Raw genomic sequence first — 20,902 nt, 5'->3', positions numbered from 1 at the left:
ACTGGACTGGATTTTGCTCCACTGACAGACTTGCTAAAGAAGCGTAGCAAATTTCAGTGGACAGCAGAGGCATTTGATGGCCTGAAGGTTGTGTTAGCCACTGTTCCTGTGTTAGCCATCCCAAATTACATGAAACCATTCAAAGTGGCTGTTGACAGGGCAGCACGGTGGCGCAGTGGGTTAGCCCTGCTGCCTCATGGCACCAAGATCCCAGGTTCGATCCCGGCTATGGGTCACTGTCCGTGTGGAGTTTGCACATTCTCCCCGTGTTTGCGTGGGTTTCGCCCCCACAACCCAAAGATGTGCAAGTTAGGTGGATTGACCATGTAAATTGCCCGCTTAATTGGAAAAAATGAATTGGGTACTCTAAAAAAAATTTTTTTTTAAAGTGGCTATTGATGCGAGTGATGTGGGTGTAGGTGCGGCGTTCTTACAAGACGACGATGAAGGACTAGAGCGGCCTATTGGTTATTTTTCAAAGAAATTAAATAAGCACCAGAAGAAGTATTCAATGATTGAGAAGGAGACTTTGAGCTTGGTGCTGGCTTTGCAACATTTTCAAATTTATATCACCAGCAATTCATCTGAAACAATTATATATACTGATCATAATCCAGTGACGCTTTTGGAGCGATTCCGGAATAACAATGCCAGACTGTTTCGATGGAGTTTATTGTTACAGCCATTTCATTTAAAAATTATACATGTGGCAGGACGAGAAAACAATGATAGCCGATGCTTTGTCACGAATGTGATGAAGAGAAGTAGGTTCGGTGGAGGAAGAACTAAAATGTTATTAGAAATGTTTGCGTGTTTTGTTTCGTTGAACAAAAAAGTATATTTACTGTCAATATTTCTTAAAGGAAAGTGATAAGATGAAAAATGAAACCATCTTGAAGTTGACTTATGGATTTGGTAGGAAAGTTATTAAGGGTTACCTATAGAGTATTGTATCTGTGGGGATTACTTGTGTTGGTAGTTGATAAACTGTTTACTGTGTGTTTATAAGATGTTAACTAGATTCACAGAATAAACATTGTTTTGTTTAAAAATACTTAAGGTCTCTGTTGCATAACACCTGGAAAGTGGGCCCTTGTGCTCCTCATAACCAAAGTTGCACTAAAAGTTGTGGGTCAGTTGAACTTCATGATATACTTTGGTGTTCTCTAAACCCTGGCCCATATGGATGCCTCTAGCCAAGTTGCTCCAATACAGCTTAACACTGACATCTATGCGGCAATGTGGAAAAATACCCAGGTATGTCTTGTACACAAAATGCAGAACAAATCCAACCCGGCCAATTAGCACCCCATCAGTCTACTCTCGCTCATCGGTAAAGTCATTAAAGGGGTCATCAACAGTGCTATCAAATGGTACTTGCTCAGCAATAACCTGCTTATTGACTCAGCTTGGGTTCTGCCAGGATCACTTAACTCCTGACCTAATTACAGCCTGGGTTCAAACATGGACTACGAGACTATAGAACAACTTGAGCAGGTAAGTAAGATTAAAAAAAGGTTTCAGGCATTTTCCTGTACCATTCAGACCACTAAACCAGCGGTGTGAAAGATGCCGGTCTACTCCCATGTTTATTTTACATACCTGAATTTGTATTTGTCTCAGCATGTGCTAGGATGCACCTCTACATTTAAGGTGCTGAAATTGTTTTTTGTTCATACCTCATAGTTTGTGCCAAGGTATTTTTCAAAATCATTTGAAGGTAGAGAGAAATTTCAAACGGTCTGATATTGTCCTGTGTCTCTCCTTGGCCTGTTTTACTCTATATTTCACCAGTCTTTGATAATTTGTCCCATCACAATCTTGCTCACTCCCAATCTCCCTAAATTGTTAATGCATGCCCAAATCTTGATTCAAATATACTCTTGACCTTACAGGATTGGTCGATGCCAGTCAATATTTTGTCAGTTTTCAATGGGAGACTTAAGACAACTCATACTGACCACTATCTCCATCGTTCCAAAAACACTTCTATCCCTTATCTTCAGCCAGAGCCAGAAAAGCTACCTTAATAGATGTGACACTATGGTGCAAATTGGAAGCATGAAATTGATGGTTTGCCACTATACACTTCTGTACTTCATTTTCCCTACTAACAGTTAAAATATAGTGGCAGTTTAAGTCATGACATGTTTAAGTCATGAGGAGTTTATGCCCCACCATTTATTCCGTCATCTACAAAATATGATCCAACCACTAATAAAAACCTTGAGATGCAATGTAATAGAAAAGAATTTCAACTTATTTTGTCACCTGGAAGCAATGACCAGAATGCTTCAAGGCATAGAATTTCCACGATGGCTGTGTTTTCAGTTGAACGGTGTCTGGAATTTTCAACTTTTCTTGTGGACTCAACTGTTTTGAAAGTCTTAGCCAGATTTTGAATTTTTCAGGTTGGCATATGTGCTAAAGCACAGGACAGGGCAAAAACTGACCACAATTGAACTGAAAATGTAAAAGTACCCACAAGGTCCATAGAATAAGCTGCTGAATAAAATTCTGGAATTGTTAAAAAACAGTTGGGGGCTCCAAAATAAGGATGTTGAAGTATAGTCTTCCTCTTTATGGATGAATGAAATAAGACAATCACAATGGCTTTCATACTCGGTGTTTTATCCATATGTAATTTGTATTCTAATCAGTTAGGTTCAGTAAGTAACATTGCAGTTCCAGCTTCATTATGAACTTCAGCACACTGCTAAGGTGGATGCAAAAGATCCCATGGCAGTGATTTGATTTTGATTTGATTTATTATTGTCACATGTATTAGTACACAGTGAAAAGTATTGTTTCTTGCATGCTGTACAAACAATGCATACCGTACATAGGGAAGGAGAGACTGCAGAATATAATGTTAGTTATAGCAAGGTGTAGAGAAAAGATCAACTTAATACGAGGTAGGTCCATTGAAAAGTCTGATGGCAGTAGGGATGAAGCTGTTCTTGAGTCGGTTGGTACATGACCTCAAACTTTGGTTTCTTTTTCCTGACGGAAGAAGGTGGAAGAGAGTATGTCCGGGGTGCATGGGATCCTTAATTATGCTGCCTGCCTTTCCGAGGCAGCGGGAATTGCAGAGACAATGGATGGGAGGCTGGTTTGCTTGATGGATTGGGCTACATTCACGACCTTTTGTAATTTCCTGTGGTCTTGGGAAGAGCAGGATTCATACCAAGCTGTGATACAACCAGAAAGAACGCTTTCTATGGTGCATCTGTAGACGTTGGTGAGAGTTGTAGGTGACATGCCAAATTTCCTTAGTCTTCTGAGAAAGTAGAGTCGTTGGTGGGCTTTCTTAACTATAATGTCGGAATGGGGGGACCAGGACAGGTTGTTGGTGATCTGGACACCTAAAAACCTGAAGCTCTCGACCCTTTCTACTTTGTTCCCATTGATGTAGACAGGGGCATGTTCTCCACTACGCTTCCTGAAGTCGATGACAATCTCCTTTGTTTTGTTGACATTGAGGGAGAGATTATTGTTGTCGCACCAGTTCACCAGATTCTCTCATTCCTGTACTCTGTCTTGTCTTGTTTGAAATCCGACCCACTACTGTGGTGTCATCAGCAAATTTGAAAATTGAGTTGATGGGGAATTTGGCCACACAGTCATAGGTGTACAAGGAGTATAGTAGGGTGCTGAGGACACAGCCTTGTGGGGCACCGGTGTTGAGGATGATCGTGGAGGAGGTGTTGTTGCCTATCCTTACTGATTGTGGCCTGTGGGCTAGAAGGTTCAGGATCCAGTCGCAGAGGGAGGAGCCGAGGCCAAGGGGTTTGGAGATAAGTTTCGTAGGAATGAAGGTGTTGACGGTTGAGCTGTAGTCGATAAATAGGAGTCCGACATGGGTGTCTTTGTTATCTAGGTGTTCCAGTGTTGAGTGCAGGGCCATGGAGATGGCATCTGCTGTGGACCTGTTGCAGCGGTAGGCGAACTGTACTGGATCAAGGCAATCCGGGAGGCTGGAGTTGATTCGGGCGATGACTAACCTCGCGAAGCACTTCATGATGATGGATGTCAGAGCCACTGGACGATAGTCATTAAGGCACGCTGCTTGGCTTTTTTTGGGTACAGGGATGATGGTCGTCTTCTTGAAGCAGATAGGGACCTTAGATTGTTGTAAAGAGGTTGAAGATGTCTGCGAATACCCCCATCAGCTGATCTGTGCAAGACCCGAGTGCCCGTCCAGGTACCCCATCCGGGCCAGTGGCTTTCCGAGGCTTGACCTTCGAGAAGGCTGCTCTGACGTGTCTGAAGTCATGAGGAATTCTCTTAGCGTCCTGGCCATTCATCATGAGCAGACCAGAATATCTGGCCATTTAGCTAATTATTTTTGGAACTTGCTTGGCGGAATAGGCTGGAGGATGTACAGCATTGGTCAATCCATTGGTTGTCAAGGGTTTGGCGTATCCACACAAGATAGGCATTAATTATATACTTCTTTCTCTTTCCAAACCACAGCAGCATCATACCCTTTAAAAAAAGTCGATTTAGATCTTACCACACCTGGTAACACAGAAATACCCAATATGTTTGACAACAATAATTTCAGGGGAAATGTTCATCAGGAGAATATTAGCAGCAAAATTTACAATTTAAACACTGGAGATGATTCATTCCTCAGTGGTGTTAATGTTATCCTAACACCAAAATGGTTATTCGACCTTCTGGGGCATATTGGTAACTGTGATTCGTGCTTCCAAACCCGCGAGAGAGAAACTAACTGAACATGAAAGAATTCATTCCAATTAAGTCCCACCCTTAACTGCGCATGTCCCACTCGCCGGAAACTCGCTCGCCACCCTGAACGTGGCGTAATTTCCTGTATCCGGGACGTCACGCCCGGGTACCGCGGAGGCGCGCTGGGGCCGGGCGGCTCCTCTTTAAGGCGATGTGGTTGGGCTGCGCAGGCGCGAGGATCAACGGTCGAGGGGGGCCTGGCTCGATGATCTAGGAGGAGCGGTGTCTGCTTAGCCGGTGCGGTAAAGGAAATATGGGGAAGCGGGACAACCGAGTGGTGAGTACCGGCCCCTGGGCCTAACCCTGGATCAGTGAGCTGGTGCTGCCCGGTCTCCGGCCTGAAGCAGGTGAAGCTGAGTGAGGGGGCAGTCTTGGCCCTGTGGGAGCCGCTCCCTGCTGGAACCCGCCTCCCGAGGGCAATGGGAGCCGTTGAAAAACAGATCCGCTGGCTAATGTTGTAAATACAGAAAGGGAAATGGTAAACTTGTTGATTAGTTAATTTATGGCTTGCATCCCAAGTTGCTAAAGGACGTGGGAGCGTAGATAGTGAAAGGGCTTTCCATAATTTTTCAATTTTTCTTTAATATGTGAGATGCCAAAGGACTGGAAAGTGACAAATGTGAAGGGGAGAGGAGGACCGTGATAGGAACTGCAGGCCACTTAGTCTAACATCAGTAAGGTTTCGGAAGCAGCGTAGATAGTGAAAGGGCTTGCCATAATTTTCCAATCTTCCTGTAATATAAGAACTAGGAGCAGGAGTAGGCCATCTGGCCCCTCGAGCCTACTCCACCATTCAATGAGATCATGGCTGATCTTTTGTGGACTCACCTCCACTTCTGGCCCGAACACCATAACCCTTAATTCCTTTATTCTTCAAAAAACTATATATCTTTATCTTTAAAATATTTAATGAAGGAGCCTCTACTGCTTCACTGGGCAAGGAATTCCATAGATTCACAACCCTTTGGGTGAAGAAGTTCCTCCTAAACTCAGTGCTAAATCTACTTCCCCTAATTTTGAGGCTATGCCCCCTAGTTCTGCTTTCACCCGCCAGTGGAAACAACCTGCCCGCATCTATCCTATCTATTCCCTTCATAATTTTATATGTTTCTATAAGATCCCCCCTCATCCTTCTAAATTCCAACGAGTACAGTCCCAGTCTACTCAACCTCTCCTCGTAATCCAACCCCTTCAGTTCTGGGATTAACCTAGTGAATCTCCTCTGCACACCCTCCAGTGCCAGTACGTCCTTTCTCAAAGACGGAGACCAAAACTGAACACAAATAACTGAACACAAAACTAACACCTTATACAATTGGAGCATAACCTCCCGAGTCTTAAAACTCCATCCCTCTAGCAATGAAGGACAACATTCCATTTGCCTTCTAGAAGAGGTCAGTGATAGGAACAGGCCACTTCGTCTAACATCAGTCATTGGTAAGGTTTTTGGAAGCAATCAGAAAAAAAATAACAGGCGCTTTGAGGTTTGAGTTATTGAAGAAGAGCCAACACGCTTGTAAAAGGCAAACTGTTGGTCTAATTCAATTAAATTATTTGATGAAGAACAGAAAAGCTTGATGAAATTAGAGCAATGGGTGTTGTCTATTTAGGTTTTTTGGAAGCATTTGCCACATTAAAGATTGCTTAACAAAACTCAGGCTAATGGAATAGGAGAATCAGTCTCTTTGTGAATTTTTAAAAAAGGCATAAGGACAGAAAGCAGTGAGTAGTGGTAAATGGTTCTTTTTTTAGTCTGATAGATAGTGATCCAAGGATCACTGCTAGGATGGCTGATTTTTTGGGGGGGGATGTATAAGTAAATGGATATTGGAATGCAGATTAAAATTTCAAAATCTGCCATGATAACAATTGACTGCACCAGGATGCAGATAGGCTTGCAGAATGGGCTGAAAAGTGACAGAATTTGGTATAAAGAAGTATAAAGTGATGCATTTTGACAGAATTATTTATATACTTAATGTCACATTTCAAATAGTGTGCAGTGACAGCGGGACAGGGTGGAAAGAGTGGTGATAGGCAACATAGGAATTAAGAGCATAAGTAGGCAATTCAGCCCTTTGAGCTTGCTCTGCCATTCACTCATGGCTGATCTCTTCCTGGTCTCAAAACCATCTCCCTGCCTGTTCCCATATCCCTTTAACCCTCTTTATATAAGAAATATATCTGCCTCTTGAAACCATTTAATGACTCCGATTCCACCACACTATGGGACAATGAGTTCCACAAATTCACCACCCTCTGCGAGAAGTAGTGCCCCCTCATCTCAGTTTTAAATGTACTGCTTCTCAGCCTATATCTGTGACTTATTGTTCTAGATTGCCCCACAAGAGGGAATATTTAGTCGACATTTACTTAATCAATCCCTTTTAGTATTTTACATACCTCGATCAGATCCCTGCTCCTCCTCCTAATAATAATCTTTATTAGTGTCACAAGTAGGCTTACATTAACACGGCAATGAACTACGGCCCCTGTTCAGGTACACGGATGGAAAATTCAGAATATCCAATTCACCTAACGAGCACGTCTTTCGGGACTTGTGGGAGGAAACCGGAGCACCCGGAGGAAATCCATGCAGACACGGGGAGAACGTGCAGACTCCGCACAGTACCCAAGCCGGGAATCTAACCTGGGTCCCTGGCGCTGTGAAACAACAGCGCTAACCACTGGGCTACTGTGCCACTCTTATGAACTCCAGCGACTTTAAGCCCAAACTGTTTAATCTCTCCTCGTACGTCAACCCCTTCATCCCTGAATCAATCTGGTGAACCTCCTCTGAACCGCATCCTTCCAATGCCACCACATCCTTCCTCAAATAAGGAGACCAAAGCTGGACACAACAGTCTGGATGTGGTCTCACCAACACCCTATACAATTGCAACAACCTTTCTCTACTTTTAAACTCAGTTTGATTCCCTGCTGGGTCACTGTCTGTGCGGAGTCTGCACATTCGCCCTGTGTCTGCGTGGGTTTCCTCCGGGTGCTCCGGTTTCTTCCCACAGTCCAAAGACGTGCAGGTTAGGTGGATTGGCTATGCTAAATTGCCCTTAGTGACCAAAGAGGTTAGGTGGGGTTATTGGGTTACGGGGATCGGGTGGAAGTGAGGGCTTAAGTGGGCCGGTGCAGACTCGATGGGCCGAATGGCCTCCTTCCGCACTCTATGTTCTAAATACTCCAGTCCTTTTTCAATAAACACTAACTTTCTTATTACACTTTGTACCTGCATACAGACTTTCTGCAAAAGACACCTAGATCCCTCTGCCCTGATGCATTTTGAATCTGCTTTCCAGTTAGATAATTTGCCTGACTATATTTGTTGGCCAAAATGGATAATCTCACACTTATCCACATCTCTTATCCACATCTCCTAGCCTATCTATATCCTTCTGTAAAATCTGTATCTCACTTCACTGGCTGCTTTCCCACCTATTTTAGTATCATCTGCAAATTTTGGTATGCTACACCTTGTCCCTGCTTGCAGATCATTTATATAGATTATAAACCGTTCAGGTCCGAAGATTGAACCCATGGCACTCCACTAATTACAATTTGCCAGCCAGAGAAGGACCCATTTAACCCGACCCTCTGCTTGCTTTCAGTTAGCCAATCCTCAATCCAATCTAGTATTCTACCCCCCCAACCCTGCGATCTCCCCTTCTGGATCAATCTTTTATGCGGCACCTTGTCAAACGGCTACTGGAAGCCTAGACATGCCACATCCACAGGTTCCCCATTATCCATCTTGCTGGTTAGGTCCTCAAAGAACACGAGCAAGTTTGTCAAGCATGACTTACTCTTCATAAAACCATGCTGGCAATGGTGGATTGAGCTTTGTCTTTCCCAATGTTCAGTCATCTTCTCCTTAATGATTGATTCCAGCAACTTCCCACCACAGAGGTCAAGTTAACCGGTCTATAGTTTACCATTTTTTGCCCCTCTCCCTTTTTGAATAGGGGAGTTACAATAGCATGTGTGGTTCATGTGTATAGATATTTGCAGCGACAGACCATATTGCGAGCAAAGTATTTCGGATGTTGGGCTTTATAAATTGAGGTGCTGAGTATAAAAACAGGGAAGTTATGCAAAACTAGTCAGGCCACAACTCAAATATTTAGGAAGGGTGTGAAGGTGCATAGGAGATTTCCCAGAGTGCTTCCAGAGTTTGAGGGTGCAAGGGAGATTTGATTGAAGTGCTCAAGATCGAGACCAGTTTAAATTGTGTACAAAGAAATGGGGCGCGATTCTCCGCTCCCGCGCCGGTTGGGAGAATCGCCTGGGTCGTCAAATTTTCCCGCGATGCCGGTCCGACGCCCTGCCCGCGATTCTCCCAAGCGGCGAGAACGGCCCTGTCGAGTTCCGCGCGGCGCAGGCCGGAGAATCGCTCGAGACACCCAAAATGGCGATTCTCCGGCACCCCTGCTATTCTCAGGCCCGGGTGGGCTGAGCGGCCAGCCCAAAACGGCGGGTTCCCCCCCGGCGGTGTCCACACCTGGTTGCTGCCGGCGGGAACAGTGCGGGAACGCTTGGGGGGGGGGGGGGGGGGGGGCTCAAATGGGGTGTGGCCTGCGATCTGTGTCCACCGATCGTCGGGCCGTCCTCTCTGAAGGAGGACCTCCTTTCTTCCGCAGCCCCGCAAGATCCGTCTGACATCTTCTTGCGGGGCGGACTCGGAGAGGACGGCAACCACGCATGCGCGGGTGACGCCAGTTATGCGGCTGGCCGCGTCATGTATGCGGCGCCGCCTTGACGCGGCGCCAAGGCCTGCCACACGTAAATGACACGACGCCACTCCTAGCCCATTATCGGGCCCTGAATCAGTCGGGAAAGGGGACGTTTCACGCCGTCGTGAACCTCGGCGGCACGAACACTCTGCCTCCATTTCGGAGAATCCCGCCCTTGTTCCCACTGGGTGATCTTGGATGGATTCGGGGACATGAATGTAAGGTTTGAGGAAGAATTAGAAGGTGGGGGGTGGTGTTGGGAACCTTTTTTTTTAGGTAGTGAGCAATAACGACCGGGAACTTGCTGCCCACACGGATGGTTGAAGAAGAGAGAATTATCTCAAAAGGAAATCCGCGAGCAGAAACTGATAGCCAAGTCCCATACCCATGAGTACGGCCTCAACCGGGATCTAGGATTCATGTCTCACTACATCCCGGACGAGTCCTTTGCTATTGGGCAATACGGTAGCAGAAGTGGTTAGCACAGTTGCTTCACAGCTCCAGGTTCCCAGATTTGATTCCCGGCTTGGGTCACTGCAGAGTCTGCACGTTCTCCCTGTGTGTGTGAGATTCCTCCGGGTGCTCCGGTTTCATCCCACAGTCCAAAGATGTGCATGTTAGGTGGATTGGCCATGCTAACTTGCCCTTTGTGGTTAAATGGGGTTATTGGGTTACGAGGATAGGCTGGAGGCGTGGGCTTGAGTATAGTTCTCTTTCCAAGAGCCGGTGCAGAGATGGGCCGAATGGCCTCCTGCGGCATAAATTCTATGATTCTATGATACATTTAACCCCCACCACCTGGCCTGGGCTTGTGAAATCTTACCAACTGTCCTGGCTTGAGACAATTCACACCCCTTTAATCTGTGATCATCCCTCTCTCCAGTTGCACCATCTGGACCTGTAAAGACTTAATTACCTGCAAAAAAATCGCATTCAAAGTATTATCTTGCATCGTTGGGTTTGTCTATTTATGCTGTGTTTGTGTAGCCTACCTTTTCACTCACTTGATGAAGGATCTATGCTCTGAAAACTCGTGATTCCAATTAAATCTGTTGGACTTTAACCTGGACTTCTTACTGTGCCCACCCCAGTCCAACGCTGGCATCTCCACATCAGGAAATTATAGATCTATGAATCTAGCATCTGATGTGTGATAAATATTGGAATCTAAAATTAAGAGCAGTTATGACTGAGACGTTTCAGCTAATGTAAGAGAGTTGACGTGGTTTGTAATCAATAGGTCATATCTAATTAACCTAATTACATTTTTCAGGCAAAAGTGTGTATTTTGTCTTCCAGAAGGCATTCAATGAGGGTCCATATGACAGACTGTTAAAATTAAGCTTGTGGAATTGAAAGGAAATTAAGATTGGGTGGGCTGATTAAAATGGGGAAAAGGGAATAACACATATGCACTCAAATTGGAAGGAGATGACTTGTGGTGCCCCACAAAGATGTGTGAATAAAATTAAAAAGAGAATTGATAGGTTGCATGAGGGGTGAAACCCAGGCAGCAGGATTTTAATGTCAGTAAATGTGAGGTCAACCTTTTGAACTAAAGACTTTTCCGAGAATAGAATAATGAAAAATTAGAAGCAGTAGGGGTCCAAAGTGATTTTGGAGCTCAATTCAAAGTCTGGCCCGGTACAACAGATAATCATAAGACTAATGGAGTGCTTGCCCTGGAGACGTGTACTCGGCCATTTCAGAGGGAGATGTGGATCGCATGGAAACCAAACCATTCGGCTCTTTGAGCTTTCTTCGCCATTCATTATGAGCATAGTTGATCATCAAATTCAATACCCTGATCCTGCCTTCCTTCCCCCACACCCCCATATCCCTTCATCCCAACCATCAGGAATATTGTTTCTACCCTTTCTAATCCTGTTAGAATTGTCTATGTTTCTATGAGATCCCCTTTCACTCTTCTAAACTCCAATGAATATAATCCTAACCGACTTAGTCTCTCCCCATATGACAATCGCACCATCCCAGGAATCAGCCTGGTAAACCTTCGCTGCACTCCCTCCATAGCAAGAGTATCCTTGCTCCTATAACGAAACCATAACTGAGCACAATGCTCCAGGTGTGGCCTCACCAATGCCCTATGCAATTGCAGTAAAATATCCCTATTTAAAAAATATATTTTTATACTCCTTTTCACATTTTCTCCCATAACATCCCTATTTCTACACTGAAATCCTCTCACTATGAAAGCCAACGCATTTGCCTTCCTTACTGCCTGCTATACCTCCGTGCTTACTTTCAACAACTGATGCACGAGGGCACAAGGTCTTGCTGAGTATCCACCACTCTCAATTTACACAAATTCATCTTCCTATTTTTGCTACCGCTGTGGATAACCTCCCATTTATACTGTTCACATTATACTGCATCTTCCCACTCACCCAGCTTGTCCAAATCCTGCTGAAGCCCAGGAGGGCTGGAGGGAAGCCGCGTTTGGCAAGCCCGGGAGGGTGGGGAGACGCAGAGCTGAAGTTTGGCAGGCATGGGAGGGTGGTAGGAGCAGCAGTATGTGCATACTGTCGTGTGGTAGTGCATACAGCACTATGCAGTATATATTGATTTGTCAAGTCAAAAAGGAGTGTGATGTTTTGATCTTGAGCAATAAATTGATTGAATTCTTGGCCAGGCACAGATTTTTCTTTATTCAGTAAGATGTTACACTTAAATGCAAGATGTTGCAATAGTCCATTGCAAGAAGGTGACAAAATTTTTCTTAAACATCAGTTATCATGAAAAGTGTTCATTATCCAAAGTACTTCTGGGGAAATAGAACAATCTTGTTTAGATTAATTATTCTAAAATTAATTTGACAACTTGCCCCTGTTGCTATTTCAGACAGGTATGTTTTTTCTTACGAGTTCTTCATTGAATCAAATTCTTGCAAGTTACGACAAAACTGACATGTTAAGGGACCCGTGTTAACACAGTGTAACTAGCTACCCAGGAGGGAGCAGTGGAGCCTGTGTCTGAGCTGATTATGGTGAAGTTTTCACTGGTTTTCTCTCATGGTGTGCTGGCAAAAAAGGGGGTTGTGGGCTCCGAGTGCCTCTGTTGTTGTAAGGCTGTTGAAATGAGCAGGTTGCTGAGTGTTTGACAGGGGCTCGGGTCGGCAAGACGAACAGTGAGTGAGTTCAGGAAGAGGGGTTTGTGTATAGTGGGGGGGGAGTGGTGATGATTATTAAGTGTGTATAGAGGTGTGAAGAGCTTCACTGAGTAGGCTTCACTTGTGAGTACATCAAATAGTAACATTAACAAAGTACTTTGAAAACACACTTTCATTTTTATATAATGTATTGCTATATGAACTTTAATTAGATACTGAATGTTGCTATGCTTATTGCTATTTGGGTGTCTGGGGTCAAGTAAATTTTAAAGAATTTGTTTTAATGTATTTATTCATGGGGTGTTAGCATACTGTCAAAACCAGCATTTATTTCCCATCTCTGATTACCCTGGAGAAGGTGGAGGTGAGTGAAAAAGGGGTTACATTGGAAAGTAGCTTGTGTATACAATCCAGCAAGGTCATGTTCTGTTGTTAGTGCATGCAATACAGGTTGAAGTCCACACTGACTGTATTGAATACTGAGGTCAGTCTTGTGATTAGATACAAATGCATTGGTCCATAGTCCCAGTGGTCATAGAGAAAAATGATGTTTCCACCCACCTAACATTGAATAATACAACCCATTTGAAGTGGTTTAGAAGCATTTGCATTCACAACAGATCATAAAATGCACACCCTCCCTAAAATGCTCTGGCTGTATCTACACCACGTGGACGTTAGCGGTTCAAGAGGCAGCCCACCACTTCCTGCTCAAGGGTAATTAGGAGTGAGCAATAATGCTAGTCTGCCAGCAGCCTTCATGAAAGAAAAAATAAATAAAAACCCAGCACTGATTGACTTGTATTCTGGTCACCCTGAATGCAGGTCTGTGACAATGATCACCAGCATCATTATGCCTGTATCATTTTCATTTATCCATTGATCTTTGATCCCTCCTACATTTACTGATGCATATTGTGTGAGTGGATTATTGTGGCAGTGGTTTGCACTGAATCACCACCACAGTTTCTTCTGTCGCTCTGTGATCCACTGGTTTATGAGGGCGAAGCTACTGGGATGGCTAGGGCTGCAGTCTGTTGCTGATGACTACATACAAAGACATGTGCCCCACAGCTACCATACAGAGATTCAGCTGTCCAGTTAGGGGCCTTGCTGTTTATTTTTCCACAGCAACTTTACTCGCCTTGGTATTGTCACCATTGACTTTGTGTAACATTTTAAAGAGTGAACTGCACCACCAACTATCCCACCATGCCACAAAAAGGAATGTCAAAATTTACTCCGCAACTGCTTTTATTTTGCAAGTCTATCCCAGCTACATCTCCATAAAACCATAAGACATAGGAGCAGAATTAGGCCCCTTGGCCCATCGAGTCTGCTCCACCATTCAATCATGGCTGATATTTTTCTCATCCCCATTCTTCTGCCTTCTCCCCATACCCCTGATCCCCTTGTCACATCTGTGTTGTGTACCTGATAGGACATGGCCACTCTGGCTACAGAGAGCAGCTATCGCCTTCAATAGGCTACCTGAGCATTATAAGGCAATTATACTGAGCACTCTTACAATCATAAAATTTACAGTGCAGAAGGAGGCCATTTGGCCCATTGAGATTGCACCAGCCCTTGAAAAGAGTACCCTACTTAACCCTACACCTCCAACCTATCCCTGCAACCCTACCTCATCTTTTGGACACTAAGGGGAAATTTAGCATGGCAAAATCACCTAACCTGCACATCTTTGGACTGTGGGAGGAAACTGAACCACCCGGAGGAACCCATGCAGACACAGGGAAAAAGTGTAAACACCACACAGACAGTCATCCGAGGCCAGAATTGAACCCAGGACCCTGGAGCTGTGAGACAGCAGTGCTAACCACTGTGCTACCGTGCCGCCCAAACCTCTTGTTTGGATGAGAAACATAGACAATGTATCGAAGCCACACCCAATAACGAGAAAAGTTTCACCGAAAACGCCTTAATAACTTGCAGCATAATACATGGTAGAAAAAAGATGAATAATAATACTTTCAAACATGCAGTCACAATTAAATTGTGCCAGTTTTGCAGCAGTTATGGCAATTTTCTGTATATCCTGAGTAATTATGAGATTATGACTTATTGAATTTGCATGTGGAAAGGATTATCTTGCTACACACTGCCCCATTAATATTGCAGGAATATGCAAGTGTGAGAATGTATATCAATTTTTCTGAAATTGCGACAACTAATTTAAAGCAAGTGGACACTTGTGAATCTTGCCATTCTAGATGCAGATGTTTCCATAGTTGTCATTATCACTGGTGAAAGTTACCTTCATAGAGGATGGATAAACAAATTCCCAAGTCCTAAGTCTTTTACAACAGTCTGTAACATCATGGCCTAGCATATCGCCATTGCCACCAAGATGGAGGATCAACTCTGGTTAATGAAGCATGCAGGAGGACATGCAGGGAGCAGCACCAGGCATGCCTAAAATGAGGTGTTAACCTAGTGAAGCTACAGTACAGAGCTACTTGTGGGGCAAACAACATAAGCAGCAAGTGATAGAAAAAGGGAGGGATCTTTTGGTCCGGCCGGCCCAGGGACTGGAAATTCCGGCCATAGTCAACAGCCCTTTTAATAGTCCACTAAGTTATCCGTCCCGCCCATGACGATTCCTGTGGTTGGCAAGGTGAGAACATTTACCCTAAAGTGATCCCACAACCAATGGATCATGCCACATCCAGCCATTAATGGTGGGGGACAATTAAACCACTCACTGGAACAAGAGGCTCTACCAATACCCCGATCCACAATGATTGGGGAGTTGCAACACATCAGTAAAAAAGGTAATACTGGAGCATTGGCAATACTCTTCAGCCAGAAGTGCTGATTGGATGATCCATCTCTGCCTCCTCCAGAGACCCCAGCATCGCAGGTGCCAATTTTCAGCCAATGCAATTCACTCCCTGAAAATATTCTGGCAGTGACTTATGGTGGCGGCCATGAAGTGAGTGGTCGCATGAAAGGTGGCTCCTGCCTGCAAACGTTTTTTGGCCCTATCCGCCCATTCGCGAATGTTGTGCAGGTGTAAAAGTGATACGTGGAAGAACTAGAATTCCTCTTCCGGTTGGAATGTCAAAGTTATAAAACAAGGAGGGCGTCGAGTAAAGAGCTCTCTTTGGACTCGGAGGACATGCGTGGTGCAGGAGGGGAAAACATGACTGAGGGACATGTGGTGTTGTTGCCCGCTCAGTGGACAACTGAGAAGTAGGTGGAGTTCCTGTTGACAAATTGTGGCGGTGGACCGGCAGTACTCGGCTACCCCAAAGGAAGAGTTGTTGAAGGAGAGGAAGAAGCTCCAGATGAAGTTCAAATTTGTATTGATGGGGCAAGCAATTGGCCAGATGCATCATGTGCGAGAGGCATTCTATGAACATGGGGAGAAGGCCAATAGGTTACAGGCACACCAGTTGAGACGGCAGGAAGCCTCCATGGCGATAGTGCAAATAAAGGATCTAGCGGGGCAGACTGCTTTCTGATCCAGGAAAGGGGGTTGTACGGGTGACGTGAAAAAGTTATGGTTTAGACATCTTGGTGGTAAGAAGAGAAATTGCAGGGGCTAATTGGGGTGTGTTTGCTCAATGCAGTCTGCGAAGACTCCAGGCCCAGACCATTCCGAGTGGAATTTTATAAGAAATTTGCGACCGAGCTGTGGCCTCCTCTAATGGAGATGTTTAATGTTTCGTTATGCCGGGGAGAGTTGCCAACGTCATTGACACAGGCTTCCGTCCCTCTAATCCTGAAAACGGATAATGGATCCAGTGGAGTGTGGGTCTTATCAGTCTATATCACTACTAAATTTGGCCAAGATGCTGGCAACGTGCTTGGAGGAATGTCTGCCAGGGGTCGTAGCTAGGGATCAGACGGGGTTTGTGAAGGGCCACCAATATGAGGAGACTATTGAATGTGATGTCGGAACCGGAGTACTACCAAGTGGCACTTACTCAGCAATAACTTGCTCATTGAGGCTCAGTTTGGATTCTGCCAGGGCCACTCTATTCCTGACCTCATTACAGCATTGGTTGACCTCATTACAGCGTTGGTTGGAGGTTAATCATCTCATTCCAGGACATGACTGCACAAGTTCCTCGGGGTAATGTCCTTGGCCCAACCATTTTCAGCTCCTTCATCAGTGACCTTCCTTCCATCCATCATAAGGTCAGAAGTGGAGATGTTCAGCACCATTTGTAACTCAGATACTGAAGCAGTTCATGTCCAACACCAGGACAATATCCAAGCTTGGACTAACAAGTGACAAGTAACATTTGCGCCACACAAGGGTCAGACAATGACCACTTCCAACAAAAGAGAATATAACCGACATCCTTTGAGATTCAATGCCATTACCATTATTGAATCATCTGATACCAACATTCTGGGGGGGGGGGGGTTACCATTGTCGTTTGGTTAAAATCCTGGAATTTCCTCCCTCTAATCACTGTGGGTTGCACATGGACTGCAGCAATTCAAGATGGCAGCTCACCGCCACCTTCTTGAGGGGAATTAGGGATGGACACTAAATGCTAACCTAGCTAGCATTGCCCTCGTCCCAAGAATGAATAAAAAATGTTTCCAGTGGAATTCATATTCTTTGTTAACTTTACTAGTTGCTTCAATAATATTTTTGCTATGGGAGGCAAACCTGTGAGATAAGCAGATTATAAAAATGTCTTTAAAACCAAATCCACAGCATAGATTAGATAAATAAACAGGGATGTCATCCTATTTGGATAAACAGGCTAACACTTTTGTTTTACTGTTTAATGTTTGCAAAGATAATTATTTGTTATTCCTTGCTCCAATTGTCCAAATAATTCTTCCTGTTTTTAGGCCTTTGTTAACCCAGTAGCTCTTGCAAGAGCTCGGGGCCCTGCTCCTTCTTCAGGACCTTCTATACAAGATTACCTGAGTCGACCAAGACCTACTTGGTAAGAAACAGAATCATTTTGCTTCTGCAATATCGTTTGTTTGATTTTTGCTGATTTCATTTGCAGTGAGAAGTGATTCATTTGTGGAGTACCTTGTGATGTTTCGATATCAAAGAAATATATAAATGCAGGGAGCAGTTTTTTCACAAACCTGTCAAACTCTTAATTTCCAAACCATTTTTAGTTTTAAATTGCAAATAAATGGTAAATGTTCAAATTAATATGTTTAAAATTTGTGTATCATTCATAAAACAATTAAGATAACAAATTTGACTCTGGTTTTTGCAGCATTTCTGACTTTACAAAATTGATGCTTGATCATTATTGCTGCATGCGTTGACTTTCATCTAGTTTTGCTAAGTAATCTCATTTTGAATTCCACGTCACACCACATGGGAACACTGTACATCCTAGAGATTGTAGGAATTATTCATCTGTTCCATGACAGCTTGTGCTGTTAACTCCCCTGATTTGCACCACCAATTTACTGTTTCAGTTTTTCGCACTCAAAAACTTTTTGGTGAGCATCCTGGGCTAGATTCTCTGCCGGCGTGATTCTCCGTTTTGCCGGCAGCCCGCGGGTTTCCCGATGCCGTGGGGCTGCCCCACAATGGGGAAACCCCATTGACCAGCCGGCGTAACGGAGCATCCCGCCGGTGTGTTGAAACAGAAATGTGGCGCAGCGTGGTGGAGAATCCAGCCCCCTATATTTTAAAGGCAGCAACTACTTTGCAGCTATTTTTGCCTTATTGTCATTTACGTAGTGCCCGCAGTGCAAATAGAGAGAAGAATTGGAGTCAGGGTAATCCTTTGCAATCAAGATTGTGAAAAGTCTTTAATACTGGTACAGAGTGCATATTTTGAGAAGAAACACTTACCAAAGATCCATGCCAGATGTCTGAAAAGAAGGCTTATGTAGATCCATGGAAGGGGCGAGAAGGACAGCATGTTATAAACTGGAGGGGGGAGGGACGGGAAATCTCATGATAGCATGCCTATTAGTCATACCTGGCGTAACTATATTCAGAAATATTTCTTCCCAGTTTACCAGATGCTGGGGTGTTCATGATCTAGAGTTTAAGGGGACTTTGTTCAAAGTACACCCCTTTCTGTTGAAAATATAAGAACGTAATACCAAAAAATTGGGGGATCTTTAAAATTGGAATCCCATCAATTTCTTTCTGTCCTGGTTTCCAATTGAACAGCTCTTGTGCTTTGAATGTTAATTTGTCCCCTTTATTTTCTATGGGATTTACACCAAGAACAGAAAAAGTCCATTTAGTCCCTTGAGACTGTTTCAACATTCAACGGGATCACAACTGATCCAAGACCCATCTGTATACCCGTTTTGCCCCTGATCCCTTAATACTTTTTTAGGCAGCTAAAGGCTAGCAACCTCTGATTTCAATTGATCTAGCATTAATTGCCATTGGGGAAGGGATTTCCAACCTTCTACATAACATGTGTAGATGTGTTTCCTAATTTCACTCCTGGAAGCTCTGCAACACATTTTTAAACTATGCTCCCTATTCCTAGATTTCCCAGAGACTGAAATCGTTTCTCTGTATCTAATATCTTGAAAGCATCAATCAAGTCACCCTTTCACTTCTAAATTCCAAAGAATGTAACCCGACTTTGTCTAATGTTTCCTCCCCAAGTTAACGCTTGGGAGTCCTGACATAATTTCACCACAACTAGCATCACTTGGTACCCCAATAGAGGTTGAATCCTTTCAAGGCCTCCAAGCTGGCAAGAAAACTGCCAATTTCAAAAAAGAATTGACGAATTGAGAGTATCATCAATACCATCATCTGAAGAAAAAGTAATAGTATATGCTTATTTCCCTTTATCGCATGACAATCTGGCCTAATTATTTTTGCTGCACTGAACAGATACGGATTATTTACTCCCTGAATTAGTTCATCATTTAAAAAGTCAATGTTTTCCAAATTTTGTTCCAAACTTTATACAATTCAGGCCACCTCATGAACCACATGATTTTTGTCTCCACGTGCGTGCTAAATTTAAGTGATGTTCATTTCTAATGCTCTTTATGGAGAATATTTCCATGCAAATTTTCCCCTAAAGCTCCTCACCCACGTGGTCATTATTTATTTTGGAATCTCTACTGCATGTATTAACATTCTGCAACCGGTACTTCCCAGTCCTGCTATCTGCTGGCATCAGCTGCAATGACAATAATCTCTCCTTTAATGTTAGCAAAACTAAGGAGCTGGTCATCGACTTCAGGAAACAAAGTGTCATACATGTCCCTGCCTGCATCAATGGTGCTGAGGTGCAGATGGTTGACAGCTTCACATTCCTAGGTGTGTACATGACGAACAATCTGTCCTGTTCCACCCATGTCGACGCAATGACCAAGAAAGCACAGCAGCGCATATACGTCTTCCGGAAACGAAGGAAATTCAGCATGTCCACATTGACTCTTACCAATTTTTACAGATGCACCATAGAAAGCATCCTAACTGGCTGTATCACAGCCTGGTATAGCATCTGCTCTGCCCAAGACTGTAGGAAACTACAGAGTCGTGAACACAGCCCAATCGATCACACAAACCCGCCTCCCATCCATTAACTCTGTCAACAGCTCCCGCTGCCTTGGGAAAATGAGCAGCATAATCAAAGACCTTTCCCACCTGGGCTATTCTCTCTTCCAACCTCTTCCATCGGGCAGAAGATACAAAGGTCTGAGAACACACAATAGATTCAAAAACAGCTTCTTTCCTGCTGTTGCCAGACTCCTGAATGACCCTCTTTTATCAACTGAACTGATCTCTCGACGCATCTTCACAACAGCTGTAGCACTATATTCTGTATACTTCACCCGATATCTATGTATTTACAAATATAGTGTATTTATCATATGTCCTATGTTTTTCGTGTATGGAGCAATCTGCCTGGACTGCACGCAGAACAATACTTTTCACTGTACCTCTGTACACATGACAAATATAAATCTAAAATTTGAGCATGCTCCACTTGCACGGATGATTGGATAGCAATCATTAAAAAATATATATATTTTATTGAAATTTTTCAAACAAAAACTTTTCCGTTTTTACAACTCGACAAAGGAATATATATTAAACATTATTTAAATAATATAGTGAGCTAACAGCAAACTAGAAAAGAAAAAACAAAAACACAAAATAGTGCCCTTCCCACTGGGTTGCTGCTGCTGTCCTTTCTGTCTTTTCATTATCGTTCCGCGAGATGGTCAAGGAACTGTTGCCACCGCCTGGTGAACCCCTGAGCCGATCCTCTCAACGCAAATTTTATTCGTTCCAATCTAATGAACCCTGCCATGTCGTTTATCCAGG

General features: G+C 43.9%; 1 protein-coding gene across 1 annotated transcript in view; it reads left to right on the top strand.

Moving 5' to 3' along the window:
- Window positions 1-4,846: 4,846 nt before the first annotated feature.
- Window positions 4,847-20,902, top strand: part of fam133b (family with sequence similarity 133 member B) — a 49,048-nt gene continuing 32,992 nt past the window's right edge. Inside the window, exons 1-2 of the mRNA XM_072509290.1 lie at window positions 4,847-5,032; window positions 17,464-17,561. Coding sequence (XP_072365391.1) covers window positions 5,009-5,032; window positions 17,464-17,561 — 122 coding nt within the window. The 5' untranslated portion in view covers window positions 4,847-5,008. The remainder of the gene's footprint in view (window positions 5,033-17,463; window positions 17,562-20,902) is intronic.

Source organism: Scyliorhinus torazame, chromosome 6, assembly GCF_047496885.1.
Source record: "Scyliorhinus torazame isolate Kashiwa2021f chromosome 6, sScyTor2.1, whole genome shotgun sequence".
NCBI classification, from domain to species: Eukaryota; Metazoa; Chordata; class Chondrichthyes; order Carcharhiniformes; family Scyliorhinidae; genus Scyliorhinus; species Scyliorhinus torazame.
The sequence above is the reverse complement of the archived record's forward strand: the minus strand, read 5'-3'. Positions and strand labels throughout refer to the sequence as shown.